The sequence below is a fragment of the Euwallacea fornicatus genome, chromosome 35 (genome assembly GCF_040115645.1).
Source record: "Euwallacea fornicatus isolate EFF26 chromosome 35, ASM4011564v1, whole genome shotgun sequence".
Lineage (NCBI taxonomy): Eukaryota > Metazoa > Arthropoda > Insecta > Coleoptera > Curculionidae > Euwallacea > Euwallacea fornicatus.
In genome coordinates, this window is record NC_089575.1 from 2,276,406 (window position 1) to 2,298,536 (window position 22,131).

The window sequence follows — 22,131 nt, forward strand, 5'->3', positions numbered from 1 at the left end:
TTTTCATGAAAATAATAAGATGCAGAAGTTTAATGAAACGAAGTAAATTGTAGCAAAAAAATGTGTGTGAGTATGTATTGTGACTGTCAGTTTGTACAGTGGTACAGATTTTGTAAACCAATTTTGAGCTCTTTCTTGATTTACAGTTTTCTCTCCAGCTATTTTCACTAAAACAATGAGGAAACTATAACATTTCTGTCCTAAATGTTAAAAAATAAAGTTTAAGGCTCAAATGATAAATGGAAGGTGGCGCCACATACGAGTACGCAAAAATCCTTTACAAAATTTTCTAATTGCCGATACGTAAAAAAAGTATATTTTGTAATTATATGAAAACAACTATTCCCAGTCAACGATTTAAATTGAAAACAAGTTTTCTTACACCGACCAAATACATTTATTTATTAGGAAATAGTGTCACAAAATATATTACATTCCTACCTACATTACGGTTTCTTGTGCTACGAGTTGTGTACGTATGAGTATCAAAACATCACTGGATAAAAACGCTACCTAATAATTATTATTGAAACTAGTGCATAACATGCACTGAGCCACTTTAGAAAAATTACCTCTTATATAATACCTACTACAATATGATAAACGGCTATAAAAATTACAAGGAATGTTCGTATTTATGCAGGCATTGATATCACCTCTCTTGTATTTAATATTTCAGAGATAGGTAGAGATATGGAGATTTTTGATAATTTAGAAAAATAGCTAAAAGATTATTATATTATCTACATTGACTACCTAAAGATTGCTTAAGATTAAAAACTCTTTCAGAGTTTAGTTAATGATGATGTCTATTCTAATAGAGAGAAAAGTTTAGTGGAAAATGCACGACACACATTAATAGCGTTTAAGTCAATATAATTGTTGTGACTTTAGTAGGTGTATTTTAAGTACGGAATTAACAAATTTAAGGGTAAACTAGAAGTAGCTGCATACTTACCTTTTTGAGCGTGAGGAACTCCACAAAGCGCACTTATCTAACAACAGCGCATCAGAGGTCACCTCTAATAAGAAAATATGAGCAACGTTTTCCACATGAGATTGAAATAAGAGATTTAACTTGAACTAAAACAACCTGAGTTAACCATAAACTTAAACTAAATCAGTCGATCAAGCGAAGTATACAAAGGTCATACGGACGTTTCGGAATTCAACCTCAACACAAACTTGTTGCTCTTTGGATCAACGACCTCCTCAGTAATATTAAAGTGAGGCAGCTTCCTGATGGAGCACAAAAGAGAAACGTCGTTTTGCCTTAACTGGAAAGTGGTGCCATCGGCCATGGGTCTGGTGAGCAGCTCCTCGCAGATCAAAGCCCAAGTCTGAACCTCCTTTTGCTCCTTATCGTTCTGAAGAACTGGTTCGCTGATTAAAAAGAGTTCTAAAAATGCCTTCGGGGTTAAATCGTTGGTAAGGCAATGGGCCAAATGGGCCAGTATGGAATCTACAGTGTGGCGGGGCTGTTGCCTGGTGATCCGCAGGTACTTTTGCAGTGATCTAGCCATGGATGGGAATATGGCTTGGGCGGCTTCGTGAGGGTCCATGGGGATTGAGGAGATTTGATCGTGGTGCAGCCGCTTGATGTGAGTAAAAGCTTCTTCTGCGGCTGTCACTAAACGAGCCCTGCGTTTCTTGACTCTCCTCTCGTATTCGTGTTCTTCATAAAACCGCTCATTGTGGCTGGAATCGCGCCTTCTAGCATGAGCAGCCAACATTGCTCTCGATTGAGACTGCTGAATTTGCGTATTATTCCCTCCATCGACATCGTAGAACTTAAAACTCGTAGACGTCTTCCTGGATTTTGACACAGGAATCCTTTCCAGATATGGATTGTAAATGGGGAAATCCGTGTAGTACTTTTCAAGAACCCAAACTGCCGCTCTTTGAATGCTCAGTTGCCCTATTGCATAGGCTTTGCTGGCCCCGTCTGGGCTACGTACGATTTTTATGTAGTACTGCGGTTGTAGATGTCGGATTTCTATTAAAACTACCGCCAAATAGTGCACAAATAATAAAGTGTCGGTGAGGCTCGAGGCGTAAGCCACTAGAGCTTTATAGTCCACAGTTTCTTCGGGAGTGGTGGCTGCCCTAGCAGTCTCAGTTACTTGAACTATGTAAAAAAGCCAATAGGCGAAGCAGCAAACCAGCACGAAGAGCAGAATTCCGGCACGGAATAGAAAGAATCTGGGCAATGTGGCGTGGGGTTTACGCAGGAAAACTGCCCAAGCACCAATGGATAGGATAATGAGCTTAAAGGCTAAGGAAACTAGTTGGCCTTTGCATTCAGCTCCGCAGGCCAATAGACGATCTCCTTCGGCTAATCCCAAGCGATTAGATAAAGCTGGAAAGAAGCCCAATTTGGGGAACACTACCATGGCAATGGGGCTTAAAAACGCGATTGTCGATAACCCATAAGTCATCAGAGCTCCCACGTATCGTTGACACACGAACCCGATTCCTGTATCCGGCTCCCCTGGCCAATTGCTCACATCTTCAGTGGACTCGGACTGTTCCGAAGTGTTCCCCGTTATGGCGGTAGTGTTCTCACCCCAATTGTCATCTTGGGGCAATATTTGCACTTCGATCACTTCCTGCCCGTCTCTATTGTCTGGGGTTAAGGTAACCGCTGTTTGAAACGGGGCCATGTCTTCGTTCTTTCGCGACTTACTGCTTCTGCAACAAAAAGGGTTCGCATATAGGGGGGCTACAATACTATCGGACCTGCACCCAGGCTTTAAATATCTTTCAATAATCTTATCACCATCAATACGTTTGTCGGAAAATTAGTATGTTGCTGCTCTCACTTCGAGGAAGTAACTACGTATTAGAAGACCAAAACCTTTTACTACGTTGGCGGCTCATAGAGCAACCGCCGTTGACCCAAAGAGGTTGCCATAGCAGTTGAGGATTCGTAATATTTTCAAATTGGGTTTTAATTTACAATATGAAGACCGCATTTTGCGATTATAATGCCAATATATTTAGCGATTTGCGGCCGGTATGTTAAACAAATTACCGACCAGTAAATTACAATCTGTGGAATAATTAATCGAGAATTCCATGGAAGTCAGCTAAACGGCGTTTTTTTTTAGGCAGCAGCGGCCTTGAACTTGCATAAACATGCACACGAAGGTGTTCGAATTACTGTTATATCTCTGAATTATTCGTATTTTTAACCATTAAATTAACAATTTGTATTATGCAGGGTATTTATTCAAGATATCATGCAATATTAGTGTCACTGTTGTTTCCTTAGTCTGAAAAATGGCAACGTAGCAATGCGTTTTTGTTTATAAAACAAAATGGCAGCCGCACGTTGGTCATACACAGGAAACATCTGTCGGACGTAACGCGACTTTGTCAACGTATTTTTTTAAATGATTTGTGTAGGTGCTCTTTTAGGGCTTTTCCGCGTCCTTAAGAGCTGACATGTGTACTTACTTGCATTGACAAAATTTCATTCCCGAGGTTTAATTTTATTCGAAAGTCCCCGGAACCTTTACACCAAATTATTCCAACACAAAATATTTTATCACATTCCTTGCACTGGGTGCTCTATAAACAAAGCCAAATGCCTGTATCTCAGAAGCTAGAAATGGTAGGAGTTTGAAGCAAAAATCTTTCTTGTTAAAGAATATGACTACGAAAAATACCTTAAATCTACTTGTGATCTGGGGCAACATCGCCTTATCAAAGGACCGCCCCTGCGTGGGTGCCATTTTCGCACACAGCTTTGTTACTTGCGCAATTTTTGCAATATTAAGTTGATCTTTAAAACTATAAATTTTTGAACGTAAGTGGCTTTGAAAGGTCGAAATTTCCTCTAGTTAGAGACCGCTCTGAAAGAGGTGCAGCTCTTTAAAGGGCGAACATTTTAATTTTTCAACGCCTTTCGCTTTAAAATTGTTAAAATTTGGCGTCAGATTTTTGAGGTCAACTTTTAAGAAATCCTATGTTGTCATTGTTTTCGAGTGGGACTGGCAACGCTGCAAAAACGGAAATATTTTAAAGCGTTTTCCTTGGTCACGTTTCTTAACAAGACCCTTGTTTCACAACTCTACCATTCACAGCCTCTGATATACAGTTCTTTGCTCTTGCTCTTGCGCTCTTAATAGAACATCCTGTACCTACATACAAAATTTAAAGATGCCTTATTTCTATTTATTTTGAAGAGAGAAATTTCGATTAAAAAATGCTACCAGATTGCACACAAATTCAGCAAAATCAAAGAGTCAAGTTATGAAACGCCCCGGGTAGCTTGCTGTCACTCATCAACCAGCAGCGTCGATCTCATTTCAACGCATTAAATCTTGTATAAATGAATCTCTGTCATTCGTTCTTTTCACAGCGACGTTCTACTATCACCTGTGCCCCACTATACACCAATAGATACGAGGGACCTTTGACAAGTTCGTTAAAGTACAGATTTAATCACGAGCAAAGAGTATGAAATTTCATACATTTCTATGCATAAACGACAAAATAAAACGGCCTAAGATTAGACATAATGTATTGTCTTTAGTACAAACGTTTACATGTTCATAAAATTCTGATTTTGGAATTCTCTATGATTACTTACAAGAAGTACAGTTTTGGGGTTATGAAGAATAGAAAAAGCCTTATTTCATCTATGTTATACGATAAATATGATTTGTGCTTGTTGTTACTCATGTAGTTAATGGGTCACATTCAAAAAAACAACCCACACAAATAAAACGGGCGTTCAAAAAATGCCTTTTTTTGTTTGGTTTTTATATCTGCGGTGTAAGAGATTCAGCTGTTGAGGAAGACGTAAATTTTGACATAAAGACAATAATAAGAGAAATAATTATGAGATACACACATCTATTTAATAATGTCGGATCAAACACAAAAACGAGGGAATATTTCCCTTGAAGTGAAGGGAATAAGAGCCTTCAAGAAATCGTTAATTTTTTGAACGCTCGTCAATTATTCCTAAACAAATTTTGCAAAAATTTATAAAAATTATTTCTACATTAACGTATTACTCAATGGATAGTCCAAACTAAAAGACGAATGGGAAACTTTGTTTATCGTTAATTCCTCAGAAAATGACATTCTTGACAAAATTATGATAAGTTACTTACAGCAGCACAACCGCATATTTGTGCATATTAAAACTTACAATTTATTACTGCATCTGAACTTATTTTAACTGCTTGATTACCGAGCTGATTACTATCTGTTTGCTAAAACACAGAACCATCGGATTTATGTACTTGGAACAGCGTACCTTAACGTGTTTAATCCTATGACTGACGCAAACTAAATAACTATAACACATTATTGTATCAAAATATGTATAACTCAGTAATTTGTGCTTATAGTGATTACATCGAAATATAAACCATATACAAAACCACTTTTTTGTGCAAAGCAAGTTTCTCCTTAAATTAGATAAATTAAAACTGAATCCTTCGAAATAAACTAAACTGCTCAGGGAATTATTTTTCGGTAATTTTAAGGAATTTACAGTGTTGCATAAACTGAAAACTCGTTTCTTCCAGGATATCGGCGATTGATCCTTATTGAAAGCAATTTGTTCAATGGCCTGATGATTAATGCGATTGATCAGTGAATTTCTCCTTGATATTGTCGTTCTCCTCCACACGATTTCGAAGAATTTACTATTGTAAAATAGCAACATTACGCTCAAATTTTCGTAATATTACCGCCATAAATATTATTTCTGGGCCGTTTGGTAACCCGTTCCGTATTATCCCACATTTTCGTCACTTGCAAGATCAAAATTTTTCCCCATCACTGTAATGTTTAAATTTTGATATATTTTCTTAATTTTTAAAGAAATTTCCCAATTTTTCAACGTTTTTCGAGAGTTTCCCCTTAAGTAGTCATATCTTGGACTTTGAAGCATCGGCATTTCTCGACTTTTTCATATATTTTATGGATTTTTTTTATTATCTCGCACTTTCGCCGGTTTTCAAACGAAATTTAAAATTTCGCAATTCCAGACAAATTCAAAATAGAGGCGTAAGAGACTTACAGCAATCTAAAGAAATTAACTCTATGGGAAAAATGGACTCTACGCCTACGACTCCATCTAATTCGACACACTTCATCTAAACGTTTATGTAATTTTGAAACCCAGATTTTCAAATTAATTTAGGGAGTACCAGGGACGAGCCAGATAAAAATCTGGATAACAAGTCTTAAAAAAAAAAGAAAAAAATTAACGTGCATTTGAAATCGTACCACGCCAATGACTATGTTTCTTTGAAATTTGGAATTTTCTTTTTAAATCTTGATATTTTCAAATTAATTGAATATTAATATGGATTAACCGGAGGCACCGCGGGCAAAAAGCTTAAGAGAGAAGCCCATGAAAGAAATTAGCCGAAAATCAACTTGATAAAATTAAAATCAGAGCCGTACGGACTCGTACAACAAACTGGGAACTAAAAAGTATAAGGGACGCCGATGATATTCCAGAGGGTGCAACATTAAAATATTTGTTCAAATAGAAAAACGATCAGAATTTGCTTGAAGATATTGCAATTAGACGCACGCAGGATATACAGGGCATCCCAAATACAAACCGCCGCTCTTTGATCAGATGGTCTATAACGAAAAATAATTGTAATTTACTGTGTGTCCTATGTGCCTGTGATATTTTGTTGCTGCTTATATGTATATGCACTATAGAGAAGAAAATTTTCTCGAAAATTGCACAATACAATCTTTCCGCAATTTTGACAAATTAAGCGGCAATTTTGTTTAGGAAACCAGTGACTAAAAGGACACCACGTCGCAACTAGTTGCACAATAAAAGGCAGTACCGTCACTTGGCAACTCGGTTCATAAATGGAACCAATAACAATATACTTACTGCAGTTTTGCAAATGCGGGGCGTGCGCGTTGAACACGTTCAAACTTGCGCCGTTATTATTTTTTTTAATTTCTTCATCTAACAGCAAATTTAGTAAAAAACATGCATGCAACTCGTTAGAAAATGCCTTGTCTAACTAAACTAACGTATAAGTGCTACTCGTCACCCAAAACTATGCATGGCCTAGCTGATAGCGTAAATTGCCGTTTATTTGACGCAACCAGACATTGCAGATACACAAAGCGGTGCGGCGGCAGAACTACAAATAAATATTTCTTCATTATCAAACATGAGCTTCTCACAGCTATAAAAATCCATTCAAATCTTAAGCGATTTCGCAGAAATACCCCGTGTACAGTTTGGTACTTCAAATGTAAATTGGTTTTAGTGGTGCGAAGAAGCGTAGCGACGCTACGGTCAGCGTTGTTTGAAGTCGAGGCATGGTTCAGGCAACATCTTTCGATGTGCAATGGTTGCTTTGCGGCCTTTTTTGGGACGCTTTGTACATGAAAATATCCGACAAATACCAAATCAAAGGTACAAACGTTCACGTGACCAACATATGGAAAGAAGTAATTGTTTGGTCCGGTTAATCCATGTCGTTGCACGTTTCTCCACACTTGGAGAACATTTTTTCGCCGGCCCCTTACATTACTAACTCTGTAAACATATGACTGGAGAAATTACCTAAAGGTTAATCGCCGACATCTATCAATTCTCGTTTTCAGAATCTTTTCGGTTGAATACATTTTCCCTTATTCTCAAAATGGACGAAAAACTTTTCCGGCTTTCTTCGTGAGCAGTTCGTACATTATATACAGTAGGCGTGCAACAATATTTCCGAAGGGACTTGATTTTGTTTGTCTGAATCATTATGCGCTAAGTTTCATCAAAAATGGTATTTTCATAGCAATAATTAGTAATAAAAACGTTTTCCATTTGCTTTCGACTTTATGGACCACCATTTATACAGCGACAATCTTTATAGTCAATAAAATACAAGCCTTTCGCGAAATTAGACAAAAGTCCATAATCTAACTGTATAAAAATGGCACATCAAGTGAAGCACGACTTGACACAGATTACATATAATAGACAGTTAATTAGTTCATCACAAAAAATGTTCACTTCTCTCTCATGGTTTCACTCAAACTGGGGACTGACTGTACTAACCGACTCTAGACCAGATTATATTCCCGCAAGTTCGACTGCAAAATTGTGTCTTTGACTGCTGCGAACACGAACTTGATGTTTTCAGTGTCAGTGGCACAAGTAAAATGAGAGTATATGATCTTTTCACTGTCCGGGTTTAGGTCAACGAACATTCTTAGAATAAATTCTCTAGCTGCTATGGCGTCCCGCTGGGGACCGTCGTATTCGGGGAAATAATCAACCAGATGCGAATACATTATCTTCTCCTCGAGCAGATCCTTCTTATTCAAGAAGAGAATAACGGAGGAGTGCTGGAACCACGGATAGGTGATGATGGTCTTGAACAGTGCCTTGGACTCCTCCATTCGGTTCTCGTTTTCCGACTCGAACAATATCTGGTCGTATTCGCTGAGGGCTACCAAAAAGATGATGGAAGTGACGTTCTCGAAGCAGTGGATCCACTTCCTTCGCTCGGACCTTTGTCCGCCCACATCGACCATTCGAAAGATGATGCTATCCAGATCGAAGGGGTACTCGATAATGCCGGTGGTGGGAGCTCGCGCCCTCAAAATGTCTTGCTCCGTGGGCAAGTAATCCGGGGCCTTTATCCGATCTAGGTCGCTCAAATAGTACTTGGCCGAATCTGTCAATTGGTACTCTCTACGCCTATCGTAACATTCTTGGATTCCAGCATCGTTCCAGAGGTCTCTGATGGCCTCGACAAAGGGACTCTCGAAAGTGGTCACGGTTTCATAATCGATATTTTTGACCAGCTCGGCTTTTTCGCGGCTGCCCGGATCCCCGTACTGGATCTTCAGCAAGTCCATGGCTCTAATCATGCTCTGCATGGCCATGAAGATGTTTTGATACACCAGCTTTATAAAGGAGCGTTTGTCGTCGTCCGAGTAACCGGCGCCGTGGATGATGCGCATTTGCTTAATAAAAGTCGACTTGCCCGACTCCCCGGTACCCAGCAGAAGGAGTTTCAGCTCGCGACGCGCATCCCGCTTATCTCTGCGCAGCTGTTTTTCAATTTCCGCGTTAATCCGCTCCTGCTCGCGGGCCTCGTCCGACTGACAACACTGCGGGCACTGCATGGTCACGGACTGTCCCTTAGAGGACCCTTTTCACTCAATCCTCGCTCTCTCAACTCTCGCCTTAGCAGTGCACTTTTGGGGCCCAGACGACTTTTTTTCTTGAACAAAAGAGAAGTGTGTGTTAATGTTTCAGTCCACTAAGCGGGGTTAAAGGTACACAAAACAGATAAATGAACATCTGAGGGCAATGAGAAGAGTGACGCGTCCAGGTGCTTCCGATCTACTTCCGGGAGGAGCAGCGATATACAAAGAAACACAAAGGATGAGCGACTAAACACAAAAATAATGGACACAACAAGCCGTTTAAAGCGCTGGATTGATGTAACTTGATTTGTTGGTAACGACATGATGATGTGATAGTGATAATATTATTGTGTTATGGAAAAACATATAAAGGTGGACACATTTATCGGGGACACTTGGCAGATGCAGTCGCTCATCTTGTTTCTGCATCGGCTAAGTGCTCCAGCAGTACCGAGGGCCAAATTATTAGCTTTGTGACAAACTCGGCTGACAATCGAATCCAGTGAAAACCCATTTGGCAAAATTTTAATGATGGTCGTGTAATTTGGCCCTAGTCCTAAATAAGTCAAATATTAGGCAGATACACAGAGCAAAACAACTAAAAGGAAATACATGCCAAAACTTTGCTTTTCGGCTCATGAAGATGTCAAGGGCCAAATTGTTAATGTGCTAATAACTTTACCTTCAAGCTGCTTCCCATAGAAACCAAGAATCTGAACAACACCTACGGCCTATTTTGAATTTTATACGGAAATTGACCCGCAATTAAAGCCAACAGCACATTAATAATACGGCCCCAAATCTCGCAATTATTGCTTCTGAATTTCAAACAACGTCTTATCGTTTTTTGTTTATAATCGTACTATTACGAACTCGCTCCAGATGGCGACACCAGTAATAAAGAATTGGAAACAATTAATCGCCACGCCGATAGAGGGCGACCCAAGTCTTACACCTAAATTAGATTAGTTAAAACAGGAACATTCGCCAGCGAAGTCGTCGCCTTGACTTGACTCCCTGTGATTTCTTTACACATCAAAAATTCTATTTTTGTTACACCTGTGTGAAATTTAAATGATTTAAGCTAACAAATTGAAGAAAAAAATCAATTAAATTGGTCCAAATTCTGTTATTTTAGGCGGTGTTGTAAGAACTGTTTTTTTTTTTAACTTTGAGGGAAAATCACTTTTGTGCGAAACGAAAATAAAGGGATGTATTTTCAATGGTTTTTATGACTTGCGTATGGATATTTAAGATAATTGTTATATTATCCGTGAATAAAAGGAGCACGTTCAGTTGCAGTTGCGACTGAGGCGATTCCGGCTGGAGGCCGAGTGGTGCGATATCCCAAGTTGGTACGTTTCATCCTTATTTACATCTATGGACGGAACGAAGAAAGAACATTTCAATTTGAGGTACCGGATGCTACCAATTGTGGATAGAAATCAATTTCGGGTTCTGATACAGACATCATTTCTGGATAATAATTAAAGACTTATTTTTCACCCGTTATTCATAGATGTGCGCGTTATTCCGTGCTTTTTTTAAAGTTGTTTCTTCAGCGCCGCTGTCCGGGCAACGATTTTTTGAAATAAAGTCAAAAGATACGATTTAAAATTAAAAAAAAAATATATATATATATATATACAGGGTGTCCCACAAGTGTTTCATTATATTTCAGTGGGTAATAGTACATTGAAAAATAATATGACTCCCTATATAAACCATATTCCAATGATGCTTCATTAAGAAGATACAGGGTGTTAAACTTTACTTAAAAAATCTAACTTTTATTGATATATTCAAAACCGTTTGAGATGTGTATGTGAATTTTGGCATGTTTTGAGAGTTAATGTAGACGCATTTATTTATGCAAAAGGGCTATTTTTCGTTTCACCAGTGACGTGCGTACGGACACCTCTCAGCACATTTTTAAAGAAAAACATGGTGCGCCACTGCTTTTTATCAAAATAAAAATTATTTTTATTATTTTAATTTCATTTAGAAGAAAAATGCTCACTTGACTCTTTTTCGTCCGACGTATCGTTTGCCAGTAAAGAATTGAATACCGTCTATATGCACGATATTCTCTAAATGGTTTTAATAATATTAAGTTTGTTTTAAATATTATTTATTTGCTATAACATTATAGAAATTGTTCAAATTGGTGGCCATTTTGTTCAATACATAATTGAGCTCGCCTGTTCATTGATACTCTGATACGTTGAAATATTCCAGGTGTGTTTTAAGTTTAACACCCCGTATCTTCTTAATGAAGCATCATTGGAATATGGTTTATATAGGGAGTCATATTATTTTTCAATCTACTATTACCCACTGAAATATAATGAAACATTTTGGGACACCCTGTATATATATCGACGAACGTTGCTGTCGATAAAATTAAACAATTCGTAAAAACTTCTTGAGCTTCACGCACCAGGAGGCCTAATCTAAACATGGGAACAACAGTTGAGTTTGGACTTAATACCCACATTCGCTCCCTAAGCCAAAATAATTTGAATTCTCTAAAGAAGGCTCTCATTTTCAATAATTATTCGCAAGAAGGCAAAAATGCGACGCCCATTCTCTGCGGCTCTCACACTTCCTTACTAACGAACTAACTACTAACTCAATGCAACAAGTTCGAACTAATATTTGATTCAATACAGAGACATGTTTTAACGACTTTATAACTTTTATTAAATAATACGGCGCAATATAAAGTTAACATAAAAATAGTCATGTTAAAATTAACGTTATCATTCGCAATCCGATCCTGAGATATCCTTACGAGTGAGGTGTAACCCCAGACATCTTAAGAAATGTGTTCTATATGCGATAAGCAAATGAAACATCTTAAAGTGGTGTCTTGGTGGTTCTTTGCGAGAAATTTAAAATGATGATTCCCGTATTAAGTTGAAGAAAATTGTACACTGCAATGGCAAGATATCTGCTCTATAGGCTGCAGTTGAGCAAATCGAATATATCTGATTACAGAACCAGAAAGGTAATTTTTTCCCTTTATCCCCACTCGACTAAGCCGTAATCATACTTGAGAAGCAAATAGACAGGATGTCCCAAAATTAGCGGCACGAATTTTAAGAGGGTGTTCTGTATTAAAAATGTGCTACGCATAGGTTCGAAAACGATTCGTTACTGCACAAAAGGAAATTTAACGATTAAAATTTGATTTAACTTTTTTAAGTCTGCTCCTGGTAGCTTTGAACAATTTTTTGTATATTTAATCCGAATATAGAATGAACTAGATTGAACACTCTTAAATTAAGTTCTATTTGTAGCCCATATACAAGAAGTTGGTGTCAGCGTGTGCTGCCCAATTTTTTTTTTTTTTTTTTTTTACTAAAATCAGAATTTTAAAAACGTTTAAGGTCTAGTCGTTTTTGAATTACACACCTATAGATTTTGAGCAATTAAAATCAATCCCAACTGATACTGAACTGATAGACGATGACATGCAGGATTTGTAATATTAAAAAGTTTAGGAAACGTCTAAACCGGAGAACATCATATGTAGATTCCTGCGAAAATTAGTACGTGTTCTAGAGGATGTATTAAATTACGCCTGATCCGAAGATGATAATACTGTTGAAAACTTTACACTTTTTCCCTGAGATATCAAAATGCCCCGCATAAGACGCCTGGAAAATTAATTTTCTTTCCTGCAGGCAATTCTGCACCAGGACATATTTTCTACGCAACGTATAAGTATTTTTGCAATTTTTATACTTGGATTTTTAACAATATTTCATGTCACAACTTAGATACAGTGATTGCAAATTTTAGGTTCCTTTACCTCAAAGTTTTCTGCCGAAAAGTTGTGTGGCAAAGAGTAGAATTTTCACAGCATGCTAAATCCCAAGAAATTGTCCCTCATAGTTTCCAATATGTTGAGCAGCTTTTAGTATCTCTGCAGAATGACTCATTGACAATGTGAAAAAACGCTTCAATTGATGCGCAAATATCATGATCTTCCTTGTAACTATGTTTCCACAATATAATTTTAATTTTTAATAAAACCAACTTAAATTTAAAAACTAACCATAACCAAGGAGTTCCATCCAGTTGAGTTAAATAGGAATGACATTGAAAATTGTGAATTGATTATAATGGCCCGATTTTCAAAAATGTGTAGAAATATTTAGAGGCAATCTGCGCCTGATAAATACATAAAATCAATATTTAAGATGTCTTTAACGTAATTAAAATGCAGGGAAAATTAAGTAGAGGCGTACTGAGCTACATCGAAAACATGAAATTGCGTAAACATCAAGAACTCCGATTTTGCAAAATTTCTGGAAATCTTTGGAAGTCAGCTACGCCACTGAAATTTCTAGGCGATAAAAATACGAAGTTGTGCTACTGTCCTTCAAATGAAGGAACAAATTTCGAGAAAATTAGAGGCGTACTGGACTAGATTTTAAAACCGTTCACCTGTATACGTCTTAATTTTAATTTTTTTTTCAATTAATTCACGAACAAAGTCAGCGAATAAAACAGCTCAACTTACTTGATGAAAACGTCGTTAAAGCCACAGGGCGTTTTTTGAAAAGGAGAATTTTTACAATCACACATTTTTCACTATGTTTTCGCCCTCTGGCACTTTCCCTATCATTTTTGGCTCCACCGTTAGCCATTGCTCATTTCTCCAAATTTAAACTTATCATTCAATTTAAAGTTTTTTTGGTTCCTTTGCAACCTTCATTTGATAATCGCAAAACATCATTGTAAATCTTGCAAATATCTTAAGAGCAGCCAAAGATTTAAAGCAATAATGCGCAAAACGTACTTAACCTCTAACACCTTGGAAGAATCTCATTAAAGAAACGTTTAGGAATCTACGTTCATATGAACTACTTCTGGAGGTGGAATGCCAAAATCCTATACACTCATTTTGGGACATCTCGTAGGAATAGGTTCGATTTACTTGGGGATTTTGTGTTCCATTGGTGAATCAAACTAATTTTTTCATCCACAATTGATTTTTAAGCTTTGAAACTACAGGGTTCATATTAGTCGGGTGACGAAAAAAAATTAAGATCCATCTAATACCGGCTAACGAAACCAAAATTATCGAGCATCACAAAACCTTGGAGGAAACAGTTAGCTTGAGGGTAGGAACTACTGACAAAATGCCTATTTTTAAGGATTTTTTCAAAAAAAATATGGGGTGACATAGTACTTTTAAGAATGAAATGTCTTGTCCTTTTCTACGTAATATCAACATTTCTATAACATCTAAGTTTGTTTGATAGTGCCAGGAAAGAGCTTACATCGTGCAAATCACAGTGTGCTTTCTTTGCTTTGAATTTGAAGTAAAGAGTGAAAAATGAACCTCCACAGGGACCATAAAATAGTTAAAAGTCAACCCTCTTTAGATAGTGACTTTAACATTAAAAATGAATCTTTTGGTTCCATAAATCAATTTTTGGGGAAAATATTTTTATTCGCCAATGGAGAATGTATGTGTGTTTTCTGGCCTTTGGCAATTACTTATAATCATCTATATTGAATCTCAGATCTAATGCATAGAATTTAAAAAGTTGAGGAAGGAAACTGTTTCTGATTACTTCTTTCAGGAAGCCCAACAATGGACGGAACAAAAGTATACTAAGTGCCTTTGCGACGTGATTTACCTATGGAATTTTTTGTTTTCGGAATCATTGAAATCAAATTCTCAGGCTATTTATTTGATGTACTAACATTGCAATCACCTAACACTAAGTTAGCCGTGTTTTTGGTATTTTCAGTCAACGAAAAAACAACATCAATAATTGACCAATGTACATTAATTATGTTCAATTATTAATAACTAATAATTGGATTTTAAATACGACACCAGGTATATTTTCATCTGAGTCGACGGGGTTTTTACTGCCAGTAACTGTAAAAATTATAAAGTTTTTCTTAATAACTCCTAAACATTTTTCACAAATGAAGAAAATGTGCTTAATATGGGTAATGAGTTCAATAAAACTTGAATTCTCCATGTTTAGGTGTTCTTTCGCTAACTCATTATCCTTATGAAACGCATATCCTTCATTTATCAAAAAACAATTAGGAATAATTAAATGAAACTTTTATTTTTAATCAGCCTGGAGATCCCTGTCAAACTATGTAACATACAGGGTGTTCTACTTACAATTTGAGTACTTACTGAGGTCATTTCTGTTTAAACCAGAAATAATGAAGAACAGATCGAAAATTCTTTCAAGGTACCGATGTACCAAATATATGAAATGAAAATATCATTTGAATCGGTAGAAAAACAAAAAAGTTAATAGAGGTGAAGCACCTCACGGGGACAATCAGTATTTTTTAAACAGGCAGATTCAAATTGCAGCAAACATTGAAAAACCACTATTTTGTCCACAAATATTACAGTAATTGACGTTATTCTATTAAATCTTTTACTAATTTTAGTGAACAGAGTGTTGCACCTAATTAAATCTATGAATCAATCCAAGGGCCAACAAAATTTTAAAATAAATCTTTTCTCTTTATCATAATATACAGGGTGTCCCAAATTTTATTCTCTTGGATCTAATATGGGAATGTCATGTCTCCGTAACAGGATAGAGAGCGCTGAGCCACAACAGCATCTCAAACGTTATCAATCGTTGCCTTATTAAATGCTCCTTTTATGTCAAAGAAGAGTGAAGTATCACCTTCATGCCTGAATAATTTTCTATTTTGTGTGCTACTGATGGGCTACCACCCCACTGTTCCCTCTGTTATGTACCTTGATTAACAATCTTTTCCAACATTTTCGTTAGGGAAGAAGTTAAACTTATTGATCTAAAAGCTTTGGTCATGCTGTCATCACGTATTTCTAGTATTAGGACGAAGACCAGGTTTAGAAATCTGCATGCTTGAAAGGCATAGCCAAAGTCCACACTAATCATACCTGACTAAATAATGGTAGCACTATATTCAGGCTCTCCAACATCAATGTTGACACTGTGTAATCAGGACCAGATATGGACTATGACAAGAACGTAACAGAACTCACTATAATTTTTGGGAGCTATTCTTTACAAATTATGAATGTTTTGAAAGGAAAATGAGAATTTCATTCGTAACAAAATTTAAGAATTGCTGTTGTCTATTACAATGTTTCCCCCATTTAATCAGGTATTTCTAACCTATTAAATTCCAACAATCTCCGTACAACATAATATGGCAAGAAAGAACATTTCTAGCCATATTATATTCTGCTACATTTTCATTGGAACACCCTGTATTAAACTTAAAATATGCACAAATTATATAGGTCTTTTGTAAGACACATATCAATTTTGGTCAAGTGAACATGAGGTGATTCAGATGACCTTAACGCAACATGTGCAATTTGCTCTAAGTGATTCGGAGAACGCATATAAAAGTACCTGGATCATTAATCAATTAACAATCATATTAATTATTATCCTGCCCCCTGCTATTTGGCCTGTATTCAAGTACATAAAAAAAACCTTAACAGTGTTCCATCTAGTACACTATCCAGTTACAATTTGCCCTTGTTTGCTGCAATATTAAGGGACAGATGATTTATTGACTTTATCAGACAAATTATTGTTGGCATTAATACCCAAAAAAATAGGCATAACAATTCCATTCATGCAAGTAACTTAATTAGTTGTTCAGCTATAAAGGAGAATTTTATGTAAATTTCAAATAAGTGGTAAAAACTGAAAACATGATTTAATTGATTTGTTGGCAGCAACAGTTTTAGGCGGTGACGTATTTTATTTAATACAACATTTTAGGGCCTATAATTACAACTTTAAGCTCATAAAATCTCTATGGCTGATAACAAAATATTATGCTGTGTATATTTCTCTGTTCATGCAGATAATTGCAAAAAGACAAGAAATATTTCAAACCCTGTCTCCTAAACTGTTGCCTTAAAATTATAGATGTAAGTTGAATGACTGAAAGATGAAGACATAGACAAAACACCCTAAAACAGGCAAAAAAAGCGAAAAAAACTGTTAATATTTGAGTGAGTATGATACGCCCTAGAATCCACCTATGCACCTCATAGTGAAGGATAGCAAACAGCAGTAATAAAATACTAATAAGTAAACCAACTTTGACGTTCGAATTTATAGTTTGGGCAGTAAAGTAAGAAATATTTACCTTGTGCTTCGATGTGAGTGTTGCCTGAAGTTATTTCTATCTCGGTGACTACGGGAGCGCCTGGATCGTGAACTGTTCTCGGACTTTACAGATTCAGTTTCCATGATACTAACACTTTCATTACCCATAAAATTGCCCGGAAATGTGGTCGAACAGAACTACTCATGAATTTTTCGTTGGCTACTATAAGAATACCTGAATTTTTACAAATTGCAGGGAGTTCATTGACTCGCTTGATGAGGTGTTGACGTTATGTAAACATTGCTGAAATTCTCAATGATACGCCGGTTTCTCCGACACTTCAGAGACTTGCACGCGACCTCCCACAGGTGCCACATGTAATGCGAACGAAATTCTCAACTTTTACCGCATTTTAAATAGGAAATTTTAATTAAATATTTCATTGACTAGAAACTTAACATGGCTACCTAAGCGCAGCCGGTTGACAGGAGATCGATGATAGATGTCAAGTTGAGACGTGCGCATTAAGGACCGGAAACGGCAAATTTCGCTATTGGGCTTGGACGGGTGGCCGCATAAACGTTGCTAGAGATGGAAGTTGACAGTAGATATAAATTTCTTTGTGCCGTTTCTGTTATTTAAATAGTGTGCAAATTATAAATTAATCGTAGTGCTTATTTACGGGTAAATAGTGCAAACAGGCACGCGTTTAAACTTAAAGCAGTCGGGGAAATTCGGTTTTGTATACATAATCTACACACATGATTTAATAATAGTTTACTTCAGGAGTTGTTTCACAGAGGCCAGCACTGTCATAAAATCAACTAAAGCTTGCTTGAATTTTTTTATAAAAATACAAAAACTTGAGAATTGCGGTTTGCGCTTCAATAAGTGCCGGATATTACACGTAGGCGCTAAAATCATTTATAAACACAGCAGTTAAAACGACAGTAATTTATTTAAAAATCCTAGATATTCCTACATTCTTTATTTCAGTTCCATTATCTCACTCATTTTTTAGCACCCAATGCTTCCCCATGTACATTATTTTAATCACTAATTTAATTAATATATTTTTTGTCACCCTCTCTACCTGATCCCCAGAACACAACAACGCTCAACAAACACTACAATTCCAACAGCACAAGTCCCGCAATAAACCCTACAACATCTACCATGTAATGCTTGCACCAGGGCAGTCTCAGTCCTGTCACCCTCAAATGAGAATCTTTTTTGTGTATAATAACGTTGTGTGTATCATGATACAAAACTACAACGCAGCAGTAATTCAGTAAATATTTTGCGATTTTCAACAACAGGTTCTGAGCTCTGTTAGAGGATGAAAGGTCACTAGAAAAGTTCCCTTTAAGCAGATACGCTACATAGGACACAGGGACTGTATTGCCGACGAATTAGAGAATCCAAAAGCATGGACCTATACAGCTGATGGTGATGAGAGTACACGCATATACAATAGAGCAAAGAGCTTAAAGACTTCCTCACTGAATTGCTCCAAAAGAACTCTTTGAAATTTCTAATTGAAGTCTTCAAATTTGACAATGCAAAGGAATTTTTGGAGAATTATCATCACTAGAAAGCTGCTTTTATTTAATTTAGAGCTGTTGCTTTTGAACATAAACTCTAAAAACAACAATAAGCCTGCAAAACTATCACGCCTAGGATACAAAATTTATTTGGTATTTATTCAAGAATCTTTGAGACTCCCGGACCCCCGGGACATTCTTCTTCTAAGGATGCTGTGGCGTATTCCAGGCACTGGAAATATATCTATAATTTTAACACATCCTAATTTCAATAAAATCGGCAGAAATAGTAAGACACTGAGTTTTCATTGTTTGCCCAATTGGGACGATAACGTAAATGCATACGATTATAACTGACCCAGGATTTTTAGTAGACACTTAAGTGGCGATTACGCTTCGTGTCGAATCACGACTATTTATTAAGTTGTTTGCAGGAAAATATCTATGAATGCTACGATTCTCTAAAAATGTACCAATAAAAAGTATCATTGTACAGTATCATAAAACTGACTTATTGGGCTTACCTTTTTAAGGAAATTGCTCTTATATGATTCCCAAAAAAGGCAAAATGTAAATTACAAGAGTTCGCGCATATATGTACATTAAAATTATTATTCAGTATTATGTCAAGAAAGATGTTTGAATGTTCTATTATCCAATAGATGGGACCAATTTAACAAACTAACTCTTCAATGCATTTGCATTTTGTACATTTTAATGTACCGAACAAATCGGTCTAGTCTCAACAATTTTTCTTAGAGTGGCTAAATTTAATACAAAATTTCAAGCTCTCTTCGAGATGAAAAATATTCTTCTGTAAGGGTTTTTGATTTTTCAACAGTATTAATTAATATCTGTGATGAGTCCGATAGATTTTCAAAGGAATCTGTTATTCGAACACTACCGCCATCTCTCCCGTGGTAGTTAAAATTTAGAATTAAGATTTCGTTTTTGACACTATGGCGAATGCACGTATTTAGATTATAGGGCTTATTTATTCATTATACGACGTATTACGAAACTTTTAAGATGATTTTTAGAAGATACAATACTGTATGAGCAGAAATTAGAACTGTCTCTAAAAAACTCGTGTATTTCAAAGAAATCCAAAAACTAGAACATTATTTCGAGTCATTTAGTGACTATAGAAATTATATCTCTGGGCAATTTAAGCTTAGTATATCATACTCTAAATAAGTAACCTTCATGTTGATAATTGAAGATCTTTTTATTAATAACTTTGTTTCCTGGTATAGAAGCTACATAGTAGATAAACAAATCTACTGTAAAGTAAAATGATGTAGCACGTTGTTGATGATAAGCATTAGTGTCTAGCACTTGCACCATCACGGTACTAGTCGAAATTCTCTGCCTAAACTAAATTTTAGTATGTCCACGTCTACTCACGTGCTTAGTTGTGCATTAATCAAAGCCTTCATCTAATTACTACAATCCCGCGTCAAGGTCAAGCTCATCGAGAAACCATGAGAATCTTAAATATTTTGCTTCTTATTGTTGCTTTTTCGTGTCAATCGCAATGTGCCAGGATACTAGGAATATTCCCAATGCCTGGAATCAGCCACAACATTCTTACTTCTAAACTCATGAAAGGATTGGTAATGGCCGGACATGACGTTACGATGGTCAGTGCAATTCCTATGAAAGATGTTCCTGAAGGTAGTAATTACACTGATATTCTACTTGATGGATTTTTTGACAAAATGCAAGGTAATGGGGGTAAATATTAATAATTTTTGAGGGTTATAATAATGCAATTTTTCAGAAAAAATGTTAGAACATAACATCTTCGATATGAACAAAAACGGATTTCTTGTGATGTTAACCCGCATGACTGAAATGTTCCTTGAATTCTCCAATAGCACTTTATACCATCCCAAAGTTCGCAAATTGCTGGATTCCAACCAAAAATTCGACGCAGTAATTCTAGAACAATTCAGCAATGATGCCTTGAAGGTTTTTGCTCACATTTACGACTGCCCTTTGATCATACTTAGCAGCGTGGGACCTAACTCTTGGGTCAACTCTTTGGTGGGCAATGCAGCTCCAGTGTCCTACGCAGCCCACATTCTCAAAGGCGATTTTTCCAAAGATCTATCTTTCTTGAATAGAGCTCAAAACGCGTTTTTCTATTTAGCGGAATATCTGCTAAACGAATATTATATTTTGCCTAAGCATGAGGAGATTATGCACCAAGCATTCCCCAATTCCCCTTCTTTGTACGATCTACGCACTAATGTGTCTTTGGTGCTGCTAAATTCACACACAAGCCTGTATCCAGCCTTGCCGTTAGTACCGAATATGGTGGAAATAGGAGGGTACTTTGTGGATTCCCCACAAAAGCTACCCAGTGACTTGCTGGAGGTTTTAGATAGCTCTAAAGAGGGGGTGATTTACTTCAGCATGGGGTCTAATATTAAAAGTAAAGATATGCCTAAAGACAAGATGGAGTTTATTATGAATGTTTTGGGAAGGTTGAAGCAGAAGGTGTTTTGGAAGTTTGAGGAGGACCTCCCAGGCAAACCCAAGAATGTGATTATAAAAAAATGGTTCCCCCAACAAGATATTTTAGGTAAGTTTTCAGTCTTAATAACATATAAAAATTGATTTACATAAGTAAAATATTGTAGCCCATAAAAACATCAAACTCTTCATCACTCATGGAGGTCTTTTAAGCACTACCGAAACAATTTACCATGGTGTCCCAATTTTGGCTCTTCCGGTTTTTGGCGATCAGGATGCCAATGCTGATAGAGCGGTTTACAATGGATACGGTTTGAAACTGGGCTTCAATGACCCTGAATTTAACGAAGCCAACTTTGAGAAGGCCATAAACGAGTTACTTACAAATCCTAAATACCGAGAAAGTGTCCAAATGAAATCGAAATTGTACCACGACCGTCCAGAGACCCCCATGAAAACTGCCACCTATTGGGTCGATTATGTTATTAGGCATAAGGGAGCTCCTCATTTAAGGGTGGCAGGAGTGAGGCTGCCTTGGTACAAGTATTACATGGTGGATGTTTTGGGTTTTACTATTATGATTGTGTTGGGCATTGTTGTAATGTTAAAGGTGATTGTGAAAAAGTTTTGTTGTGTGGGGAAAGGAAATAGTAGGAGAAAAGTGAAGACTAACTAGAGGATGGTGAAAGGGGATCATGTTTTGAGCGTTATTGAGGAGATATGAGTGGGATGACAATGCGTAATGGAAATAAATTGTACGGGTATATTGTTGTTTTTAATAAAATACAGTTTCCTTAAAGTATTTTTTATTAAATATTTCCTTTTT

At 36.6% G+C, this 22,131-nt stretch overlaps 3 protein-coding genes across 3 annotated transcripts; 1 reads left to right on the top strand and 2 right to left on the bottom strand.

The window, feature by feature from the left end:
* Positions 1–373: 373 nt before the first annotated feature.
* Vang (Strabismus domain-containing protein Vang) lies at positions 374–17,860 on the bottom strand. Its single transcript, XM_066299821.1, has 2 exons — positions 17,320–17,860; positions 374–2,691 (listed from the first exon to the last, which is right to left on the bottom strand). Exons 1-2 carry the CDS (start codon positions 17,445–17,447, stop codon positions 1,149–1,151), a joined length of 1,671 nt encoding a protein of 556 aa, XP_066155918.1. The 5' UTR covers positions 17,448–17,860; the 3' UTR covers positions 374–1,148.
* On the bottom strand, positions 4,512–17,453 carry LOC136348722 (guanine nucleotide-binding protein G(q) subunit alpha). The gene is made up of 2 exons (XM_066299823.1): positions 17,320–17,453; positions 4,512–9,233 (listed from the first exon to the last, which is right to left on the bottom strand). The coding sequence occupies exon 2, from the start codon at positions 9,133–9,135 to the stop codon at positions 8,065–8,067; it is 1,071 nt and encodes a 356-aa protein (XP_066155920.1). The 5' UTR covers positions 9,136–9,233; positions 17,320–17,453; the 3' UTR covers positions 4,512–8,064.
* A 2,261-nt stretch (positions 17,861–20,121) lies between the features above and the next one.
* LOC136348832 (UDP-glycosyltransferase UGT5-like) lies at positions 20,122–22,104 on the top strand. The gene is made up of 3 exons (XM_066299984.1): positions 20,122–20,552; positions 20,608–21,414; positions 21,473–22,104. The coding sequence occupies exons 1-3, from the start codon at positions 20,309–20,311 to the stop codon at positions 21,979–21,981; spliced, it is 1,560 nt and encodes a 519-aa protein (XP_066156081.1). The 5' UTR covers positions 20,122–20,308; the 3' UTR covers positions 21,982–22,104.
* Positions 22,105–22,131: the final 27 nt, after the last annotated feature.